The following is a 23,818-nucleotide window of genomic DNA, read 5'->3' as shown; positions in this document are numbered from 1 at the left end:
GTCTAGGCTACATTAATTTTTATTTTACAGGCATTAATAGTTACATATTTTTTACATTTTTATTATGAATGCCCAAGCGATTGTCCAAAATACCAGGAGTCTGTGTTCAGGGTTAGAAAGGATTTCCAGTTAATAGGTTTCCAATTACTCAGATTATTAGATGACTGGCAAAGAAATGCATGGGATTTCCCCAACACTGTCTATTTGACTGCATCAGTAAATGCTTATATTTAAATCTGAGATTGCTTCCTATTGTGTGATTTATTTATTTCACATATACCCTACCTTATCTCTAATGATGTGCTTTGAGACAATATTCAGTAAGAGGTCAATTTTATATGGCAGTGGTAAAAAGGTGTAATATAAAGGTGTAAAAGAGCACAAGATGTTATAAGGTAGTAGTAAAGAGCATAAGATTTCATGCCTTTCTCCCCTTCAGGTCTTCAAGTCAATTTACAAATATATTTGAATAATGTTGTTTTCAGGTTCAGCAGGAACCAGGCTTCCACATGTGGATCTTCCACCCCCTAGAAATTGCATATCAGCCATGGACGGCTTTAGGCAAGGCACTATCAGTTTTACCCTCACATCTGTAATAGGAGGATAATAGCACTGTGCTACTTTACAGAGTTCTTGTATGGCTTGGTGAGATTATGTATTTATGCCATTTGTATCCCACCCCACCTTGGAGAAGCTCAGGGCAGTGTACATGGTTCTTCCTCCCAACCTACCTCACAACAAACCTGTGAGGTAGGTTAGGCTGAGAGAGAGTGACTCACCTAAGGTCACCAAGTGAGCTTCATGGTTGAGCAGGGATTTGAACCCTGCTGGGAAGATGGCTTGAACATGGTTGGAGGAAGTCTCAGAGTAAATATGATCAAACACAGTCTGGAGCCTTTATTGGGGTCTAATCTGTGGTGGTGGAAGTAGCAAAAAAACCCAACAACTCATTTCTTTGTCACCATTGTGTCTATTGAATCAATGGCAGGTCTGTCAATGGCTGCTAGTCTGAAGACTATAGGCCACCTCCAGTCTCAGAGGTGGGATGCCTTTGACTGCCAGTTGTAGCGGAGTAGCAGTAGGGGGAGGGGGCATGCCCTCAGTTCTTGCCTGTGGACTTCCCAGAGGCGGGATGCTGGACTAGAGGGCTTTGGGTCTGATCCAGCAGAGCTGTTCCGAGTGAATTAGAAGCCCGCAAATGGAAGCCCCAACAGCCATCAGACAGAATCCTCTTCAGCCCAATGAAGATTAATCTACTTTACATTTTGCAGATAAAATCTCTCCTATCCACAATGATTTGGATGAGAAGTCTTTTTTCAGAGCCAGAACTGAATCTGGCCAATGCATTGTCCAGTCTCATTATGTTGGATAGTTTTCAGATTGTGTTGCCTGAGGAAGTAGACAGGCTTTTGGAAGTCTGAGGCCCACTACTTGTGTGTTTGATGCCTGCCCTTAAGGCAGCCAGGGAAGAACTGGGTTGCAGGGTGGTAAACACCTCCTTGAAACAGGGGCTGGTGCCTCCTATGCTGAAAGGGACCATTGTCAGACCTGTCCGCAAAATAAATAAATAAATATCTTTGGACGTGGCCTTCATGACCTTTTGGTCAGTTTCTAACTTGCCTTTTTTTGGTCAAGGTATTGGAGTATGTGACAGCTTCTCTGCCCCAGGCAGTTATCAATGACTCTGATCAACTTGGATCCTTTCCAATCTGACTTCTGGCCCAGATGCAATTTAGATAGAGGGCATGGGGGATTTGGGATTTAACCTTTTTGTCCATGCTATTGTCCTGCTCCAAATCACCTCTGCTGTTAATCACTGGTGGAGGGGGGGGCACCATTTGCTTTGGAACGGATAATTTAATTCAGGAACCAGCATGGGGGCAAAAGGTGGTGGTTGTTATTGTTTATTCCTTAAAATATTTATATCCTGCCCCTCCAGTACAATACTGCTTAAGATAGCTCACAACAGTAAAGCAATAAACGTAATATAAAATGAAAAACAAAACAAATAACACAACGTAGAATAAAATCAGTTAAAACAGATCCAATTAAAAGTTGAAAACTCATCAAACTGTAGTAAAAAAACAACATTAAATAGCTTCTCTAAACAAGTAGGCTTCAAGATCTTTATATATATAACCCTAAAGGAGGGAGCATGGTGAAGCTTTTCTGAGAGGGCATTGTAGAGCCAAGGACCACGACTGAGAAGGCCCAGTCTCTTGACCTTGCCTACCTAGTCTCAGTCAATGGTAGGGCCATGAGCAGGGCTCGAGATGATGAGTGAAGAGCCCTGACAGATTCGTATGGTGAATTCAGTGCAACAGAAACCCCAATCTCTGTAGGGCTTTAGAGGTCAAAACCAGCACTTTGAATCTGGCTCAGGAGCAAATTGGCATCCAGTGAAGGTGCCGCAGGATGGGTGCAATTCTCAAGAAGTGATTAGTACCCACGAGCATCCTTGGGGTAGAACAGGCATTCCCCAGCACCATCTTCTGGCATGATCTCCAAGATAGTACCTGAGCCATTGTTTCATGGTGCCCCCAAGCCCCAATCTGGAGAGGCGGCCCAGAAGGATAGCATGGTTGACTTTCCGCATGCAAGGCAGATGCTCTACCACTGAGCTATGGCCCCCTCCCTAAACTTGGAATAAGTAATGTTTACATATTACTTTATTTACATTGAACACCACTATGCGGTAGAGCTTTTGGTAGCAGTCGTGTGTGAGTTGATCATGTTAACTGGCCCATAAGCATCTGAGAGTACATCGTGTGCACAGCAACCAGGATCTTCAACAGTAGAGAATGTTCCACCTTAAAATGTTGACGCTTCCAAATTCTCGAATGAAAGACAAAGATGCTGCATCTCTTTCCCTAAAATTGGGAATGGAATTAAATATTGTGCTTGATTAGAAGCTCTGAGTGGTGTAATCAGAAAGGATAATCTACATTTGGGCGGAGTGGGGTGGTCTCCCAGAGGAACAGTTTCAAAATCAGGTTGTTCACCACCACAACCACACACACACTATACAGTATTTGTACTGTATTTAACAAATACTTTGTGGGTTCCATTTAAAAACCCACTTTAATTAAACTTCTAATCACTATCAAATGAACAGCAAATAATAAAAAATGAATTAAATAATTTTCTTTATGACCTATTACAGTTACTGCACAATTCAATTTTAATTATCCTGTTAAGCTATACAAACAATTAAGCCATTTCCTCTATTAGATTAACATTCTAACATAATTTCTCTTGGTCTTATTTTTTTTTTTAAAAATACAGGAATATTTCTACCCCAAATATTTAGGTAAGTTTCACAAAATGATGATGATGATGATGATGTATGCTTATTTTTTCTTTTTATAGATGATACTCGTTTTGTTACTTTTAACCTCTGAAGGCTATTAGGAGGCAAATGGAAGATTCCTGTAATGAAAAGGCCTTCAGTTAACAAAGATCTTTAGGGTGCTTCCAGACAGCTGGAAAAAAGTCCTGGAACAGCGCTTTTTCAAGTGCACTTGCTATATATACACACACACACCAGCAGGCTTCTGTTGTCCGAGTCTGTTTGAATGGATGCTTTGTCCAGATGGACAGCGGAGTCCTAGGACAATTTTCTCAGCTCCACCTGCTGGCCAGCCCTTGCATTTCCTGAAGAACTGATAATTACTTTTATAATGGTGGTCTTCATGAAATGCAAGAGTTGGCCAGCAGGTGGTGCTGAGAAAATCATGCTAGGACCTCACTGTCCATCTGGACAAAGCATCGATTCACGCAGGCTCAGACAATGGAAATCTGCTGGTGTATGTGGAAAGTGAGTAAAATTACACTTGGAAAAGCACTATTCCAGTGTTTTTATTGCTGCCTGCAAGCACACTTAGTATGATTATATTTGGGATGGATGTAAAGACTTGTCTATTGGGGCAGTGCTTCACCATGCCATAAAATGGGATATGGGATTTTACTGTATTTTGTATCTGAATTACTTGTTTTATATCCGACTCAGGATTTATGCACCTAAGACTGATTTATTTATTTGGTTATTTGATTTATTTATTTGGGCATGCAGTGGCTTTTCAGACCTAATATATATTGGCACACATGATATGAATGAATGAATGATATGCAGGGCAACACCAGGGTTCTCGAGCATCTGCTGCTGTGCATGTGGAAGCCAGCCCAGCAACATTTTATAACAGCACAGTTGCACAACTACTTAAAACAGCACATCCGCACTTGCACAGGGCTACTTGTGCTGTTTCCAGCACTGCATAAGTGTAGATGTACTTTTTAAGGAGTTGTGCAATGGCACTCTTGCACAGCACTGCCAGGACTGGCTTCCATGTGCACAGCAGCACTAGGCATTGCCGTGCGTAACAATTATTTCTTAATATGGGCTAATCATATTAGAAGGTTTCATATTGTTTCTGCAGGGATAGAATTATGATCAATGGTGATAGGCAGGAATAGACAGGTATGCAAGACTAAAACATATACAGTATTCATCATTATATTTAGAATATAACTATAACATTATGGGAGTCCTAGCAAAATATATAACCCAGTTTTTAAACCAACTGTTATAAGTTTGTAGAGCCTGAGACAATTTAGCCTAAAGATCTCGGCAGACTTGAGTTTCATTCACTTTTTTGCCCCTTCGGAATTTGCCTAATCTGAGAAATAGCAAAAATGCATGATCTTGACCTTTGGGCTCTACCACTTCAGAATGCAGGTGATGGGACACATTTTTCTTAGTTCTCCTATATTTACCCCCCTCCCCCAGATACATGGGACACTAACATGACAGAGGGAAGGCTAAAACTCATTTTCCTGATATGCTAGATTTTTACATGAAGGTAAAGTAAAGTTGTGTCCTTGAGTTGGTGTCAACTCCTGGTGAACAAAGAGCAATGTGGTTTTCTTTTGGTAGAATGCAGGAGGGGCTTACCATTACCTCCTCCCGCACAGTGTCAGATGATGCCTTTCAGCACTTTCCTATATCGCTGCTGCCCGATATAGGTGTTTCCCATATTCTGTTTCCCATATTCTGGGAAACATACCAGCAGGTATTCAAACCATACATGAAGGAACCCATTAAAAATGCATTCCCCATCTTCATTCCGAAATGGCACAATCAAGGAAGAGCTATACAGTATAATGTAGGTTCTTCACTATTGGCTCTGTAGAAAGTATGATTGTGTTTTATGTTATGGATGTTAAGTAACTTCTTTACATTTCACAGGCTGCCTAGCCTTATTTCGAACAGGAATACCCAGGACACCTCAAATAACTTCAGACTCTCCAACTGATTTGAGATCCTGTGTCAGAGGTAAGTATTGGAAATTATATACCATGATCCCTGTAGAACTAAGACTGAGGGAAAGCTGTCCAACAGTAACACTGTTTAATAATAATAAATGTACACCATTTCTACAGTGCAGCTGCTCAGCAGGAATTAGACATTTTCTTTGAATTGTGGCCTGAACTGACATAAACAGTTTGAAGAGTTCTTTCTGGCATGCTACAGTCCACTGAGACACAGAATGTAGGCTAAGGTTATTTTTCTTCCTGAACAAAATGATGTGGTTGAAACTGAGTATTAAAGAGGCCTCCTTCAAGTAGACCAAACAGTGGGTTGGACTTACCTATAACTGGATTACAGTAGATATGTTGCTGCTCTCAAATCTCATTATCAAACCAGAAGGCATAGCAAAACAATACAAAGATATGCTTATACATTTCAGGGAAAAAAGCTCATCCAGCCTATCTTTAATATCTTACCTCTAATCGCAGCCAGCATCAGATGTTGTAATGGTAGCACTAGCTAGACAAGAATTACTTCCGTTCCTGCCATTCATTCCTAGTGCCTAATAATGTAAAAATATGAAAGGTACAGAATCACAATGTTATATATTATCAAGAGCTAGTAGCTAATAGCTCTTGATAATGCTTAGCCTTTCTAATAATACTTCTTTGCACCCCTGTGACTGCAGCAAAAATGTAATGAGCTTTGAATATGAATGAATAAAATCAAAATCATATACTATTGCTCTTCAACTAGCGGGTCATGAACTAGCCTAGGTGGGTTGCAACACTAGTACCACCACCATTTTTGTCATCTTCCCCCTTTTTAGGGGTTGTCTTTAAAGAGAAAAATGGTGAAAGAAGAAGAAAGTAGGAAAGAAATGGAGATAAAATGTTTGTGGGTGGCGGGTGGGGATCAGCATGTACAGTGAAAAGTAGATGGGGTGCATCCTAGGTTTGAAAAGATACTCCAGTACTGAACCAATAGAAGTCCTTTCTAATCTTGACAATTGCTTTCTTTTTAGCCTTAAAAATTATATAACTGTCTGTCTGCCTGATCAAACACAAGCCCTCTTTCAGAATCCATTAGAGTTTTGACATCCACATTATAAATGATGAAACCATTCCAAAGTTTAGATGCCCTAATAAATTAGTTGGAAGCAATCTGCGCGAAGCATCATCTTCCCCTAGCTGGAAGTGCTTCTTCTTGGTGGTTTTTTTTTTTTTTTAAAGGAAATAGTCTAGTGTTTGGGAAGAGCTCCCAAGTGGAGGATACATTCTTTATCCTTAAGCATCTGTCCCTGTTTTTGTCCTTGAGAACAGATGAGGGCAAAATGGAATCCTCGATAATTATCCTGCGCACAGTCAGAGATGGAGTGCGGTTCCCAGATTGCTGCGCTAGCATGCCTGCACTCGCAAATTAAAGCATGTTCTTTTTCATCCCCTCTCTCTTTTTCTTACTCTCATTAGAGGCTCTGGGGAGGTGGCAGGGCTGTGTGAGCATATTATCTCGCTGAGTAGTCTCTAGTGAGGAATGCTGCTCTACTTGATGTTAATTTTATTTCTCATATGTGCTTGTGTCATAAAGTGGTTGTCACAGATTACCCACTGGAGAAACACTGATGATATTACAAGCAAAAAAAAAAAAAACACCAACCCCACAAAAGTGTAGCAACTGCAATTTAATTTTCTAGCAACCCAGTCCTCAAAATTCTGCAATAGCTCTAGCAACACCGGCATGAATTGGGGTTACCACAGCAGCAAAGTACATTGTGGGATCAGAGCCTGCAGCAAGCATTTCATGCCTCAGCACTCCCATTAGTCTGGACTGGTTGGCATCCCAGGCCAACGCTGCACTAGTGCAATGAACACAGACCCACACAAGAAGCCCATGAAGCTGAGTGGATGCTCAAAGCTGCTCAATCTCTTGCACACTTGGTCTGCCTGCACAAGGATAGTAGATACCTTTGAGTCATCTTCTGCAACATATATGGACTGAGGAAATATCTTTGCAGCAGGGGGCATGCTGCGGGCTGTGCAAGCACACCCTGTTACAGCAGCGCAAAACTAGTCTGGAATGCAAGCTCCTGCCCTCGCAGAACTAGCCCAGCATTTGTGCACTAGCGCACCACAGCTTTCAGGTGTGGAAGGAGGAGAGGTAAGCACCTAGTCAGCCGATGTCTTCTAAGCGTTTGCTAAGAGGCAGATTGACTTGCCTTCCACTAGACCTCCTAATCTCATGAATTAGTGAGTCTCGAGGCAAGTGACACCATGTTCTATCAAGCAGCATCATTCACATAGTAGGCCCATTCATATGACCATTAGGGTGTGGGTTGGAAGCTAGGCAAGCTCCTACCCCATCAGTAGCACATGAAGAGCACCTCTGTTTGGGTCTGCAAACACACGAGCACAGCTGCAGAGAGTTCTGTTGAACTTGACAGCTGCAAGCCCCACCCCTCCATGAAAAAGTTTCCAAAGGTACGTATGCCTTCCCAGAATGCTTTGCCCTGCCAGCAGACTGGAAAAGCTTCATGACATCAGTGGCTGCCCTCCCATTGGCCATGAAGGAGCAGGAAGCAGACACAGCCCTGCAAAAGCTGCTCAAGCCTCCTCAGGATCATAGAGTGTGCTTTGCAGGGTAGCACATCCATTGACAGCAGCCGCTGTAGCCACAGGTCTCTATGGCTTTTGTATGGGGGAGGGTACACTGAGTGCTGATAGCTAGGCAAAAGAGGCACAAGGGTTCTCACAACCAGAAAACAAGGTAGGAAAGCTATCCTCTCCTCCACTACCTTCAGTAAAAAGCTAGGTAGAAAAGCTGGATAGCTGTGTTGGTAGCAACTGGGGCAGAAGGGAAATACATGAGTTCTAACAATCATGCAAATCTGAGTAGCCCACCTCCTACCCTTGATTCTAATGATCATGTGAGCCATCACCAGTGGCTGGTGCTGCTTGGTGGAGCCAGCGGGGGGAACTTTTAACTGTAAATTACTAGGTGCTTACCTCTCCTCCTTCCACACCTGAAAGCTGTTTTGAGCAGCAGCGCACCACCCAGCAACCGCTGCAGCAGAGGATCAGCTCCACCACTCAGCTGATGGAGGCCATTTGCGTGCCCAGCAAATGGCCTCCACGCATGTTCAGAGGCCAGCTGAGTGGTGGAGCTGATCCTCTGCTGCAGCAGTTGCTGGGTGGTGCGCTGCTGCTCAAAACAGCTTTCAGGTGTGGAAGGAGGAGAGGTAAGCACCTAGTAATTTACAGTTAAAGGTGCCTCCCAGCACCAGCACCCACACCAGCTGCCGCCGATGTGAACCAGCCTAGTATGTATGCGTGAACCTTGATTTGAAGGCTACTGTGTGAATAACAGATTATTAGACAGCTAGGCAGCAACAGATTTCCTGTTGGCACAAGCTTTTGTCCCCACCACTTCCTTGCCATCTGCTTTGCTGTCTCCCTGTTTTAGTTGCATGCTGACAGATGATAGTTTTCACAGTGAGCATGGATGGAAAGAGAAAAAGGAACAACACTTGAAATTCACACCCCACTCGTTTATAAGAGACAGGCCAGGCCGCCAACATTTTGATGCCTGAGGCAAAAAATCCCAATTGTCTCCCATTTTTCTTTCTCTACAGTAATATCAAACCAGTGCATTCCTCTGCCATGCAATGAAGATGGTTATAGAGAATGCCAAGATGGGCTAGCCCAGTTCACCTGCATCTGTAAACCAGGATGGCGAGGACAGAGATGTGAAGAAGGTATAAGCCCTATTCACATGTTACATTCAACACTTGTCCAATGAGGGTACAGTGTACACAGGTACAGTTATTCACACATTATGTTAAACACAGGTACAGCAGTACACGTACTACTTGCCCCATGCATTTGAGGGATATATACCCAGGTTCACTTTTACAATGAATGAAGGTACAGGTCGACTTCACTATACGCAATGCTGCTATTCATGGTTCTGCGTATCCACAGTTCGAAAATAGGCACCCAACTTTGGCATATGTGAGTACAGAAAAGGTTAATACCAGTGAATCTGCAGTTCCTAGGTGGCCAGAAGAGACCTCCGAGGTAACTTCCGGCCACCATTTTGTTTAAAGAAGCCATTTTGTGGCTCTTTTGTTGGGGGGCAAAAGATTTCCCCCACAATTTTTTGCAGAAAATTGGCCAAATTGATGTTCAGGAGGAGGGCATTTCTGGACAGGTGGAGAACATGGAATGGAACTTTATTTCTTTTATTTTATCAAATTTTTTGCCATTTTTCAGACTTTCCCCCCAGTACAGGAACCTAACCCCACAATTCCCATTGTGCCAATGCCTCATTATCTGAGGTTTCGTTACCCATGGAAATCTGTGAGAATGGAACCCCTGTGGATAACAGGGTACACCTGTACAGTCATTCATACAAACACATGTATGAGTATACAGACATCTGCACACTCGTACAAAACAATGTCTGAAAAGGACTATAGTCTGTATTGTAACCAATGGAAGTAATTGTCTTTTTCCAGCAGAAAATATAGCGGATTTGCCTTTAAACATATATTGTCACATTATATAAAAAATAGGGTAGTCAGCAAAGAATTTGTCCATGGTTAAGGTTTCATTTTCCTATTTGTTCCTAGATATAAATGAATGTGAAGACCTAATAAACATAAATGGGGGCTGCAGCCAAACCTGCATTAATTTACTTGGAAGCTACCGCTGTTATTGTGAAGATGGTTATTATATGCTTCCAAATAAGCTGGACTGCAAGGGTAAGGAGAAAGCCATAAATAAAATGCCAGCACTGCACAAAAAAATCTCAAACACAACATGCATTGTGCTACAGATTAAAAGGCCAAGTAGTAGCTATTGGTCATAATGTCATATGGTGACTCCCAATATGCCTTTCCCATATCTTAATGGAATTGTGAGAATAACCACCCCAGCTCCAGCAGTGGCTGATAGTGGGAAGGGAAAAGCTAGTGCTTGCTTTAACGGATGCAATCTATTCAAACAAGGGGCAGGGTGTCCGTCGGAGGAGGCCTTCACTAATGCATGTGGTTGCAAAGCACCATCTGTCTACCTTGCAAATAAATGCTCCCCCTACTTTGACCATCATCTCGTGCAGGGCCCTGTATTGTGATGATAGTTTGTAAGTAAGGTAAATGGGACGTATGCACTTCTCATACCAAAATCGTATGCCTGATCCCATAAAAACCTTCCGCCAGGGTAACCCTGTGGTGGTAAATATAACATGTTCTGTGAAAACATGGACAATAAGGCACATATCCCCTGAAAATGTCTCTCTGTGTGATTATTTGTTGTGTTGTTTTTTTAAACAAAAAACAAACCCAGCATATCTTTATCCTTTTCATCAGTGTGGTTTGTTTTGTAGTATTTGAGGAGCCGGTATGGCCACACCCCCTTGCATGCTTGCATGGCCATGCAAGGCGGTGTGGCCAAGCTCTGAAACAGCGCTTGAAAACTCACACCCCACCGGGGATTGCAGTAGTGAAGAGGCCTTTGTCCTCCCACTGCAGGCAATGAAAGCAAAGCCCTCCCCACCGCTGTGATCCCTAACCGGGAGTGAGTTTCTGGGCGCTGTGCTAGGCACTTCCAGAGCTTTGGGGCAGGCTAGGTGCTGATACTGTGTATTGGTGCGTACTGTCACAGAGGAGCCTTGCTTTTTACTTTCCTGTGCCACATTTGACATGTTTAAACTAATATTAACAAGCTAATATTCCCATTAGGGAGGAGAGCTGGTCTTGTGGTAGCAAGCACAAATTATCCCCGTTGCAGTTCACCTTGGTTTGCATTTGGATGAGAGACTATCATGTGAGTGCTGTAAGATATTCCCCTTAGGGGATGGGGTCATAAGCTCAGTGGTTGAGCATCTGCTTGCATACAGAATGTCCCAGCTGCACTCCCTGGCATCTCCAGGTAGGGCTGGGATGGACTTCTACCTGAAACCTTGAAGAGCCACTGCCAATCAGTGTAGACAATATGGAGCTAGATGGACCAATGGTTGACTCAATATAAGGCAGTTTCCTATGTTCCTAAGTATCCCTTGACACCTGAAATTGCTTTCATCCTTTGGGTACTTGGTAGAAAATTAGTGCAGCAGAAATGAAGCATTATCCTTTCTTTGCTGTGGGAGGTTAATACATGTTCTGATGTACAGACAGGAATGAATGCATGTTACATCCGAATATTTGTGGGAGTGCACAATGCAAGAATACTCCTGGGAAGTATGAGTGTGAATGTGAAGCAGGCTACGCGTATAACGCAACTACAAAGAACTGCGAAGGTAAATCATTTGTTTTAATTTTACATATATATACACACAAATACACACACACACACACCCCTTTGCTTATCTGTCTTGGAATATTTACCATTAATTTAAGTTTTTTCATTGTTTTATTTAGTGATTTGTTTGTAACTCGATTACTTTTTATACAGAGTGCAACTATTCAGTCAAACTGATCTTTTGCCATCTCTAGTCTCTACCACTTTTAGTATAATCATTCCAGCTTCTGCCTAAAACTGAAATGAAGATGAAAGAAAGATCCTCTGTATTCTCTTTAACTCTTGGTCGAAATTAGGGTTAATTATACCCATTTGAGAAGGAATAATAATAATAAAACCATGTGTTCAGTGTTCTGCAACTTCATATTCCAGGTCTTCATATTCCAGAACACCAATGAAATTAAGTGCCCTGTAGTGTCTCACCACCCACAACTTCATAATGTTGTCTAAAAGTGTCCTTTTTACTAATATGGATATTGGGGTATCAACAACCCTTATAATACTCCATGTTAACTGGAAATACTATGCAATTTGCCCCACTAGAAGTCAAAGGGAACCCACAAAATGTTTTCGAAGTGTTGTAAACATGCTTCATGTCCTTAAATGCTTTTACCAGAACTTGTTCCTTCCATGTCTTGTGGGAAAGGAGCACGGAGGCAGCACATGCAAGATTGCACCAATGCATCTCATGAAGCACCTCAGGGAGGTTGGGCAGCAAGGTGGAAGGAACTGACTCCTCACCACCCAACCTGAAGTTTAAAATTCATCCCCACAGTGATGGGAAAGGGTAGCAAGGTGGCCAGAAGTAGGAGGCAGGTGGGACAACACCCGGGCAATTGACGGCTGGGGTGGGGCAGAATCTGGGGGTCGGGCACTCGCTGCCCCATTGTGGAGGCACTGCCTGCTGCTTCAGCTAACCATTAATGAGCTGCCCCTGGATTTACAATATCTTTAAACACCCAGTCCAGTTGGGGTTCTCTGAAGAGTTTTTAGAGTTCTAAGTAGGTCACCCACACTTCATATCTTTGCTGAGGGAACAGCGGCACAACTCTGTTTTACTAACATAGTGCATGCTGTATAAAGTGTGGCACAGCCCTTAGTCACTTCGTAGCAGGATTTTCATTGTTCAAGTCTGGGTATCGCTCACCATACTTATTAAGCTATTTTCTTCTGTGCCCGATTCTTCTGTGTACATCCATTGAAAAGGGACACAAATACCCACAAAGCATTTCTATGCTGCAACTGTCAAAGACTTACATTTACTTCTATGCAGTTTAGTTGAAAATTTCAGCTTTCTGACTCATACTAGAAATATAAATGCCCAGAGTGGGGCAAAATCAAATGGTACAGCTTTAATTATTATATAGATGTATGTGCTAGTGCCTTATACGTTTTTGTATTCCAAGTATGCTATTTTAGGAACGGGCATTGCAGCATTGCTTGAACCTGTGCTTTTTGTTCACCACAGTAGGATCTCTCACGCAGGGAGAGTCTGTTAGAAGGCAAGTTACTAATGCTGTCTTTCACACAGCCTTGTGCTAAATTATTTATTTTGCTTAGCCAACAAAGCCAGGAACACAGTCAGCTTCACTCAGTCAGGACAAAATGTGTTTTGCCCTGGTCAGCCCACATTTTCTCTCTGAATGATTGCTTCCCAAGCCCCCTGGGCTTTGGAACTGGAGTACAAGCACACACACCCCTCCCTGCGATTGTACTGAACTGATTTTTTTTCCTGTATAGATGCAGAATGAATATATGCAATGCTAGTTGTCCATAGAATAGGAAGCATATTAGGATGGTATTTATTTAGTTAGTTATATTTATATACTGCCCCAAGCTTCCATCTCTGGGTGGTTTACCTTAACATAAAACAAATTAAAACCTTAAAATAATTTAAAACCACAAATCTAGTTAAAAGCTTAGGTGAATAAATGTGTCTTTAAATATGGTTGTCAGAGATGGGGAGGCTCTTACTTCAACCCTGGAGTGCATTCCAGGGTCTTGGGTAGCAAGAGTGAAGGCGTGTCCCTGTGTAGCCATCAGACAAGCCCATGGAAACTGCAAACGAAACCAGATGGGGCTCATAGTAAAGAAGACTTTCTTTCCCTCGGCCTAAGCAGTTTAGAGCTTTATAGGATATAATCAGCACCTTGTATTTTGCCCGGGGACTTATTGGTAGCCAGTGTCGTTCTTTTAATATAAGAGTAATATGGTCTTTTCAGATGACCCAGAGACCAACCTGGCTGCCACATTCTGTACCAATTGCAGTTTCCAGACTACATAAAAAGGAAACCCCACATAGAGCATGTGCAGTAGTCAAGTCTTGAGGTTACCAACATATGTATTACTGTACTGAGGTCATTTATCTCAAGAAACAGATACAGCTGGCATATCAGGCCAGCTGATGTGATAGAAAGCACCGCTGGCTACTGCCTCAACCTGAGACACCAGGGAGAGGTTTTGATCCCAAAGCACCCCCAGACTGTATACCTGTTCCTTCTGGGGAAGTGTGATCCTATCCAGAACTGGCAGATCAAAATCGTCTCCCGCGTTCCGACCCTACACAATAAGTACCTCTGTCTTATTTAGATTCAGTCTCAGTTTGTTATCCCTCATCCAGCCTATCACTGCCTCCAGGCAGACATTTAGGGAGGTTATGCCTTCTCCTGATGATGTTGACATGGAGAAATAGATTTGGTTGTCATCAGCGTACTGATAAAACCCTGCACCAAATCTCCTGATAATCTCTCCCAGCGGTTTCATGTAGATGTTAAAGAACATTGGAGACAATATGGAGCCCTGGGGGGGTGCCATATAAAAGTTCACATTTTGAAGAACAGTCTCCAAGTGACAGCATCTGGAATCTGTCCGAGAGGTAGAAGCAGAACCACTGCAAATCTGTGCCTCCCATTCCCAACCCTCTCAGACAGTCCATAAGGCTATGGTCAGTAGTATCAATAGCCGCTGAGAGATCCAAAAGGAGTCACACTCCCTCTGTAAATTCCCCATTGGACATCATCCATCTGTCAGGCCAAGGCAGTCTCCACCCCATAGCTCACCTGGAAACCAGTCTGAAATAGATCTAGATAATCAGTTTCCTCCAAGACTGCCTAGAGTTGAGAGACCACCCACCGTCTCAGTTACCTTGCCCAACCATGTAAGGTTGGAGACAGGCCTATCATTGCTTGAGGGATCTAATGCAGGCTTCTTCAGAAGAGGTCTAATTATTGCCTCCTGAAGACAGGAAGGCATCCTGCTGTCCCTCAGAGAAGCATGTGTAATATCTACCAGGCCCTCTACAACAACCCACTTCCCCCGCCAGATAATATAAGCTATGTTGGACAAAGGTCAAGAGAAAAGGTGGTAGGCCACACCATTCCAAGCAGCTTATCCACACCATCAGGTGTCACAAACAGAAACTGATCCAACCTAACCACAAAAGAGGGGTTGCTGGAAACCTCCGCATTAGACTGCAATAATTGTGGGGGCTAAGTCTAGTCGGCCTGAATACGAGATATTTTGTTCACAAAGAACTCATTAAAAATGTCACAACGGGTAATTGATGGTTCCAAATTCTGACTCAAGGGAAGAGGGGCCCTCTCACAACCCTAAACAGATCTGCTGGACGTGAGCTTGTGGATGCAATATGGGCAGAAAAGAATAGCTTCTTTGCCTGAGCATAGGTCTTCAAATGCACTCTATGTTGTAATCTGTCTGGTTCGAGTTGAGTTTCTCCACTTGCAGTCCAGTCATCTAGCTTGCTACTTTAGCTCCCGTAGTTCTTCCGTATACCATGGGGCCAATGGGCGGTGGGTTGTATTTGGTTTGGTGAGTCACAAACTGTACAAATTGCAACAGAACAAATGGCATCTGTTTTTGAGAAGAGGCCTGAGGACTTTGGAGCCATTGTAAGAAATCTGCCTTACATGCCTCTTTCCTTTCAAAACAAAATGTATGCTTTATTCTTCCAACACTGCACTTTCATTAAGATTCTAGTTTAACACTCAAGGTTTAATCCATTTTATGTGAGTGTGTTATGCTGTTTCACTCTAGATGTGGATGAATGTGCCAATAACACTTGTCGTCAAATGTGTGTCAATTCTCCTGGCAGCTACACCTGCTATTGTGACGGAAAGAAAGGCTTCAAGCTTTCTAGAGACATGAGAACTTGTGAGGTAAAGCAACACTTTGCTATTTCTCTTGTTAAATGTGGATGTTCTTGTCCATTGACTTTTGGAAAGACCTAAGACAGCATTATCAAACTACTTATTTATTTAATTTATCAATAAGTTTATATCTTGGCTCCATGCGTTCAAGGCAACTTACAATACAGCACAGGCCTATGATCAATCACTAAAATAAGTGGCTTGGGGCTTGTAACAATAGACTCAGAAGATTCAAAATCTTCTGAGATTCTTTAGATTCGAAATTGAAGTAAAAAATGTACTTCACAGGGGTTGGACATCGCATCCCATTCAGATTCCATGGCACAAGAAGTATTTCGAAGGAGCCTGAATCTTGAGCTGAAAAGAACCCAATTAACATAAGACTCTTGTGTTCCTTGCCACCCGCTTCCCAGCCTTGATACTCTAATCTCTAACCAGCCATCAAAGGCTGCCCACCACAACACACTTCCTAGCTTCTTCAGGCAAGGAGAAGTATTACTCCAATTATTACATTTATATCGCACTCTTCCTCCAAGGAGCCCAGAGCAGTGTAAATTGTTATGTTTTTCCTCCCAACAACCCTGTGAGGTACAGTAGGCTAGGCCAAGAAATAAGCGACTGGCCCAGAGTCACACAGTGAGTCTGGGGATGTGAACCCGGGTCTTCTCAGTCCTAGTCCAATTCTTCTAGCCAGCTACCTCATTGCAAAGGAAAAGCCCTTCTGTGAGAGAGAAGACCCAGGATTGCCTCTTCTGGGCGGCAGGGGTGTGTGTGTTGTTTCAGGTATGAGTCCCCAACCCCTTCTCACTTTTCTAACATTTTTACCTTTCTGAACCTTTCCAATAACAAGGCCTTCTTGCCCCTTTCACTTGAGTCAGGTGTCATCTTTAGTCCTAGAATTTATTTAACACATTTCTATACCACCTCATATGCACGTCCCTGGGCAGTTCACAATAGAAAAACACAACAAAAAGTTAACAGAATTAAAGTTTAAAATACAGATAAACACTCTAAAACCTAAAACTTTAAAACTATGAACTAAAAGCCTGACTAAACAAGTATGTTTTCAGGTCCTTCTTAAAAACATCAAGAGAAGGGATGCTTGAATTTAATTAGCAGGCATGTTCCAAAGTCCCAGGGCAACCCTAGAAAAGGCCCAGTTTCAAGTCGCCACCAGTGGCAACCACAACCAGACCTCCCCAAATGATCTTAATAGGTGGCAGGGTTCATGAAGAAGGCGTTCTCTTAAAATAATGCTACTGACAGTTTCTTTATTATTTTGGGATGGAGTCAGATATAGGTCCAATACTTTTGAAGAACTACAAAACCCTGCAAACACCTCTGAAGAAAGATTATAGTGGGGTGACACCACAGGAAATGACGGCTCTAGGTGGCAAAGCTAGCAAAATAGTGCCATCATCTCCCGTGATGTCATTGCACTATAATCTCTGTTCTGAGGTATTTTCAGGGTTTTGTAGTTCTTCAAAAACCTGAAAATGCTGTTTGACAAGAGATGACAGAGAGACAGAAGAAATAGCTGGGAACACCATGGTAAGCAACATCTGTTTTATACCATACTACCTTTAATTCCCTTTCAAATCCTTGCGTGTCTCCAAATGTCTCCTACCTCAGACTCCTTAAAAATACCCACAGCTTGAATTTGTAGCCAAATATGTTTGATATCTCCAAGTCCTTTAGCTTTGCCTCTGAATATTTTAATAATTCTGTCACGAAAGCTAAAAATTTCCTAAGAAGTATATTAAGCAGTCAAAGCAGTTTAATGCCTACACTTCTGGATGAAGAAACAGCAGGGCTATGCAGGATTTCACTGAAAACTTTTCTTTATGAATGGCTTCCTTTATACTTCTTTGGCAAGACTGGATTTGTTGAATGCATTCAGACAGCTACCCTAAAAACAAGCTTTGACACAGTTCAGTATAATGGGGCTTAAATAGTTCACAGATCAAAGGTTGTTATTGTGCCTGCATGCTTGCACATACTTACGAGAACTTGGTGAGTGGCAGTTAAGATGCTTCTCAATACTAGTTGCAGGGGAGCAACAGCAGGAGAGAGAACATGCCTCAGTTCTTGCCTGTGGGCTTCCCAGAGGCATCTGATAGGCCAGTGTGTGAAACAGGATGCTGGACAGGATAGACCTTGGGCCTGATCCAGAAGGACTGTTCTTAATTATGATTAGGTGTGTAATTCTATTCCATACTGATAATGAAATTAGTCAAACATTCCATTTATCCTCTGAGTAAATATTGTCCCTAGAGGATTTCAATTACAACTTTAATACTAGGTAGAATAAACTAAAGTCTCACCTTGTTCATGAAACCAATTCCTAATCTAATGGATGAAAAAATCAATGCTAGAAGTTATAAATTAGATAATAAAATGGACATGTATATATTCATTCATTCATTCAATTTCTATACCGCCCTTCCAAAAATGGCTCAGGGGGGTTTACACAGAGAAATAACAAACAAATAAGATGGAACTCTGTCCCCTAAGGGCTCACAATCTAAAAAGAAACATAAGATATTATATTACTAAGAACAGAAATTTGATTCATTTGATCACATTATAACATAATGCTGTTTTCCCTTTTATTTATAGCCTATAGCCAGTTGTCTCTCTCTGAATCTTGAAAAGAATTATGAATTACTTTATTTGGCAGAGCAATTTCAATGGATGCCTGTTTTGTATTTAAGATTTAGACTGCCAGAAGTTACAAGGTAAGTTAGATGCACATTCAGTCTTATTATCATCTGTGGCTACTGTACTTTGCTTATGAGTGGCACTGTGCAGTGTTTATATCCTTCAACATATTTATCATTTATTTTATTCTGTAACAATATTACTATTTAGCATCTCATATTCAGTTTCCCCCCATTGTTGTGTCCTTTTTCTCAACCCAGATTTTCGGCAGAATTTGATTTCCGAACCTATGATAATGAAGGCATTATATTATATGCTGAATCTCTTGACACTACATCATGGTTTTTGCTTGCACTGCGTGATGGGAAGATTGAAATTCAATTCAAGAATGAATTTGTAACCAAAGTAACAAGTGGTGGGAAAGCCATTAATGATGGCTTGTGGCACATGGTTAGTCCTTTTTCAGTTAGGAATTGAAAATCAAATCATTTGTAAAGGATGAACCCCCTTTTAAAGTAATGATGAAGCTGCAGCAGCAGTAAATCTGTCACTTAATTTTCATAAAGTGCTTTTATATCCTCATAGTAATTTAACATTTAGACAAATACCTCCATTGTAGATCTAGGATTCAGAAGAGTTCTTATTGTTCAGACAAAAGTAGTTTGGTTTAGGGCTTATTGAGACAAAAAAAAGTCCCTGAAGATTGCCTTTCTGAGAGAGCCTGTCTTATTGTGTTCCCAGGGGAAATAATCAATTTAGATATTAGTGCTGAAAGAGAGTTCCTTGCACTCATTAGCTGTTTGTTCTGCACAAGGAAAATTCATACTCCCACCTGTTGGGATAGTGTGGGATGTGGAGAGGGACCTGGTTCTCTCTAATAAGTGACTTGAGGGAGGGGTGGAGTACGGATGTGCATGAAACCAGTATGCCAAGTTTGGTTTGAGTATGAACCAGACTCGAACAGAACCGGGCATGTTTGGTTTTGCACCACCACCACCGCTCCGCCCAAACATACCGCCCTGGTTCAACTCAAATTTGAGCCAGTCTGGGGGTTCTAACTAGATAGAAGAACTTAATGCCTCCAGGGGGTGCTGCCGTGGGTCGGTAGGTCTCCAGCAGTTCCCCCTCCCCCTGCCAGCCTCCCCCTCATCTCAATACGGCCCAGTTTGGAGGTTTGCGGGCCATTCCCAGCCTGGTCTTAGCCTCTTCATGCTGGCGGCAGCCATTTTTGGAAAATGGCCCGTAAATCGCCTGAACCAGGCTGGATTGAGACTGGGGGGAGGGGTAACCACTGGAGACACACATTCCACATCCGCAGCAGTGCCTCATGGAGGCGGTGAGTTCTTTTTTGTTGTTAGAACCCCCAGTCCAGCCAGGGGAAGCAGGGTTAGACTGAAATTCAAGCCAAACTGGGTCTGGTTCAGCTCAAGGGCGAGCCTGGAGCAAGCCTTCAAGCTGGCCAAGTTGAATGTCGAACTGGCTCGAGCCGGTTCACATATCTATAGGGTGGAGTTGGGGGCTCTCAGGAGTTGGGGGCCCCGGGTTCTTTGAACCCATCTACTCAATTATAGCCATCTTGATTTACAAATATATGTTTCCTTTTACACTTAGATATCTGTGGAAGAACTAGAGCACAGCATCAGTGTGAAGATAGCAAAAGAAGCAGTGATGAATATTAATAGCCCCCAAAATCTGTTTAAACCCTCCAATGGATTTCTGGAGACAAAGGTGTATATTGCAGGGCTATCTCGCAAAATGGACAACACTCTTATTAAACCGGTAATTCTTTCAGTGTTGTTTGTGATATGTCAGTTACTGTCTTCTCTCATCACTAGTAATTTAAGTGAATGCAGGCAATTTCATTTTGAATTTATTTTAAAAGCATCGCTATGGGTTCCTGAACTATGCTATAATTGGGCTTACGTATTCAAAGAACATGAGCTGCCCAGCATCTGGGAGCTGCCTCTCGCCTCCCCCCGCTGGCCAGCTGCTTGCTTGGCGCTCGCTGCTGCCCATGCCACACACCACCCCACTGCTGCTCCACAAGCAGCTGGCTCCATGGGCAGTGGGAAAGGAGGAAAGCCCCAAATGGGGGCTCCCTCCTTGCCTGGAACTGGCTGCAAATGAAGGATGTGATGCGCGTCCCTCATTTGCATCCAGTTCTGGACCAGGCAGAAGGAGGAAGCCGTTCAGGGCTTTCCTCTTTTCCTACCACCGGGGGGAGCCAGATGTTGGTGGAGCAGCAGTAAGGCAGACAGCAAGCTTGAGCGATGAGCAGCATTCCCATTGCCCAGGCACTCTGCCAATGGCTGAGGTACTGGCAGCACGGCTGCCAATCCTAATGGGGCACACACGCTTTATGTGAGCGCCACTGCAAAAAGGGTTGGGGGCCACCAGAGGGTGGCCCTCCCTTAGCTACACCCCTGGCTATGAGGCTTTGCAGTACTTCATTTGCCAGCCAAATGAGTCTAGGATCAATTACTTCTATCCCCATTTTCGAGCTTAGTTAGATTCCTTGAATGGGGACCAATAATACTTCTTTTGGAGATCAATTACAGCTTTTGCTTTTCTAGTGCCAGAGGACACCCGATAGAAATTTAACGTTTATTATTCATTTGAAATGCATTCAGATTTTGTGTTCGTGTGTGTGTACATTTAGTTGTGTGTAATTAGGTATAATTGGTTTGCTTGTTTCGTATGTTTGTGTGTGGTGGTGGGTCCACGAATCAAAAGTTGTGGTTCAGTTCGAATTAGAACCAAACTGCATGCCACCAAACTGGTTTGGTCGAACCGACAGGCCAGGGCAGTCCGTTTGACCAAACTGGTTTGGCAGTTCAGGCAGCAATACTTGTAAAGAAAGAAACAATCCACTGGGCATCAGGGGAGCAATGATTAAGGTAGTCTAAGGTTCTTACTGGCCGGTGCAGTTTTCAGCGCCACCACTCACCACCCCTAAGTCCAGCTCAAGCGCCACTGATCTCTTTTTAAAGCAGGCCTCCAGTGTGGCATGGTTCCAGCCTCCACACATGCACGGAGACTATGTAAATGGCCTCCATGCGTGTGCAGAGGCTGGAACCACACTGCTGCATGGGCAGCCTGCTTAAAGACAGATCGACGGCACTTGGGCAATACGGGGGTGGCGAGTGTCAGTGCCGGCCAGTAAGAACCTTTCTCACCGCCCCCCTTCAATTTTGAACCAGTTTTTAATTGAAGCAGGCTTGATTGGATTCAATTGCAGACCGAACTGGCCCCAGTTCAGTTCACGATCAAGCCACTGAACTGACCCAGTTTGATGTGAACCATTTCACCACTGAACAGTTCATGCACACAGTATGTGTGTGTATGTGTGTATACCCCAAACAAGCAAACCTATTATACCTAATGCCCAGAGACAGGTGGTCATCTCAGTAAAAATAAAAGAAATGCCTTCACTGAGGCCGGAAAGCAATCAAAATTGTTGGGGATTGTAGTGAAAACGATTAATAAAAGTTGGCAAAGAGCTAATCTGCAACAAGTGCATTTGCATTAGCAGTTTAGTGATGGAACTAGTGCTGGGTTTGCTTGCGCTGCTTTTGGGCTTGCAATTGACCAGCAATTGTTTGGAGAGAAATTACAGCTGGAAGCAGCAGCTTTAGTTTCAAGCAGCCTAGAGGAAACAGTAGTAAAGAGGAAACAAGAATGGCTCTTAAATAGAAAACAACTACTTCTGTTCACCTCGACAGGACCTCTGCTGTGAAAAGTGCCATTTTCAAAGGAAATATCCTGTATACTCCCTAACTCATTACAGTTTAGAGATAGCCATTACTTTCTTCTGAATACTGAAAAGGAAGAGAGAAACAATAATAGTTTTAAAATAGCCTGAAGCGATAGAGTAAAACCATAAAGATCTTTGTTTATAGTAGATAGCTGTAGATTACAGCTGAGCCATTTTTGGAAGAGCGGTATAGACATCCAATAAATAATAAATAAATAAATAAATTACTGCTTTTAAAAAAATGTAGATCCTGCAAACATATTGAAGGCTCTTTTACCCACATAAGAACAGCCCTACTGGATCAGGCCCAAAGCCTATCTAGTCCAGCATCCTGGTTTCCACAGTGGCCCACCAGATGCTTCTGAGAAGCCACAGGCAAAAGGGCATGCCCTCTCTCCTGCTTTTGCTCTCCTGCAACTGGTATTCAGAGGCATCTTGCCTCTGAGGCTGAGCATACATGTAATATTCCATGCAATACACTGGAAAGCACCCCCTCCCCTGATGTCATTCTACCTTCATGACTAGTATTATTAGCTATTTAGAATATTTAGAGCTTGTTTACTTGAAAGCTGGGTCTTCTTAGCTGCAGTTGTCAGCTAATTAAATGTTTTAAGCTCTGTCTTCCAATAAAATTACAAAAGTGGTGTAGTACTCACATTCTTCTATCTGGCTATCTCCTTTGCGATAAGGGGAGGGCCACTTGAATGCCTCCCCCCACACTTCCCTGCTAAACTCCACACAAAACCCATTTGATATCTGTTAGCAAACTCCTGATCAGAAAGCTCGAGGTAGCAAAGCTTACCTGGTCCAAGTCTTGTCTTCTCAAGAGCCGCATCCAAACTGAGCTTCCTCAGGAATGTGGCCTCTCCCACAAGCTGTGTGACTCATCTGCAGCTAATCCACACCCACTGTTTCCCTAGACACAACTGAAACTTCTCTGTCAAAAACGAACCCCTACCCAGCCAACAATCAAATGCTAGGAAAGACTACCCCTAACTTGTCCTTTTGCCCTTATTTTTTGTTTTTATTTATTTATTTGCTTGCTTGCTTCTTTAGGAAAGAAAACAAATGTTTACTGCCTCCCTTGGTCTGAGCCTTGTCTTCTCAAGAGCTTCTCTCTTAAAGATTTGTTTTAGGATTTCTTCATGCAAATATTGATCATTTGGTAGCTATGGACAATGGTTAAAAAGCCCATGTGTAATGGCATCCAATCCACTATAAGATGGCCATATGTAACTCCTGGAGGAATTAGATTTTATCATGCCATTGTAAAGGAAACAAGAACTCCTGGCTTGAAGATGTAATTAATTCCTTCTCTTCACTTCAGATCTCCTCCCCAGTGATGTGTGTTCTCTCTCTCTCTCTCTCTCTCTCTCACACACACACACACACACACACACACACACACACACGCGTACGTTTTTAAAGTACCTCTTCTCCACAGTTTCTACTCTAAATGCCTCCTTCTTAACATTGCTTTTCATTTAAAATAAATCAATTGGGGCTCAGTTATACATGTTTGTGTGCAATGTTAATTTTGTTTCAAAGTCGAAACCTATGTTACTGTGCTTGGTGTCCAGAAATTAAGTGTCATGGAAAATAATTTATTCTGTATTGGTTGACAGAGTATCAG

At 42.7% G+C, this 23,818-nt stretch overlaps 1 protein-coding gene and 1 long non-coding RNA gene across 7 annotated transcripts in view; one reads left to right on the top strand and one right to left on the bottom strand.

The window, feature by feature from the left end:
- The window catches only part of PROS1 (protein S), a 45,980-nt gene that overhangs the window by 12,270 nt on the left and 9,892 nt on the right, over window positions 1-23,818 (top strand). For all 6 annotated transcript variants that reach the window (XM_053306744.1, XM_053306746.1, XM_053306748.1 and 3 more), the window contains exons 3-11: window positions 3,286-3,310; window positions 5,246-5,332; window positions 8,937-9,059; window positions 9,936-10,067; window positions 11,477-11,602; window positions 15,658-15,779; window positions 18,390-18,508; window positions 18,692-18,881; window positions 20,043-20,210. In XM_053306744.1, coding sequence (XP_053162719.1) covers window positions 3,286-3,310; window positions 5,246-5,332; window positions 8,937-9,059; window positions 9,936-10,067; window positions 11,477-11,602; window positions 15,658-15,779; window positions 18,390-18,508; window positions 18,692-18,881; window positions 20,043-20,210 — 1,092 coding nt within the window. The remainder of the gene's footprint in view (window positions 1-3,285; window positions 3,311-5,245; window positions 5,333-8,936; window positions 9,060-9,935; window positions 10,068-11,476; window positions 11,603-15,657; window positions 15,780-18,389; window positions 18,509-18,691; window positions 18,882-20,042; window positions 20,211-23,818) is intronic.
- On the bottom strand, window positions 1,834-23,017 carry LOC128349790 (uncharacterized). The gene is made up of 3 exons (XR_008318996.1): window positions 22,988-23,017; window positions 5,785-5,870; window positions 1,834-2,870 (listed from the first exon to the last, which is right to left on the bottom strand). It is a non-coding gene; the product is annotated as an uncharacterized LOC128349790 (long non-coding RNA).

This window comes from Hemicordylus capensis, chromosome 3, assembly GCF_027244095.1.
Source record: "Hemicordylus capensis ecotype Gifberg chromosome 3, rHemCap1.1.pri, whole genome shotgun sequence".
Taxonomy (NCBI): Eukaryota; Metazoa; Chordata; class Lepidosauria; order Squamata; family Cordylidae; genus Hemicordylus; species Hemicordylus capensis.
Note: the sequence above shows the minus strand (reverse complement) of the source record. Positions and strands in the feature narration are given on the sequence as shown.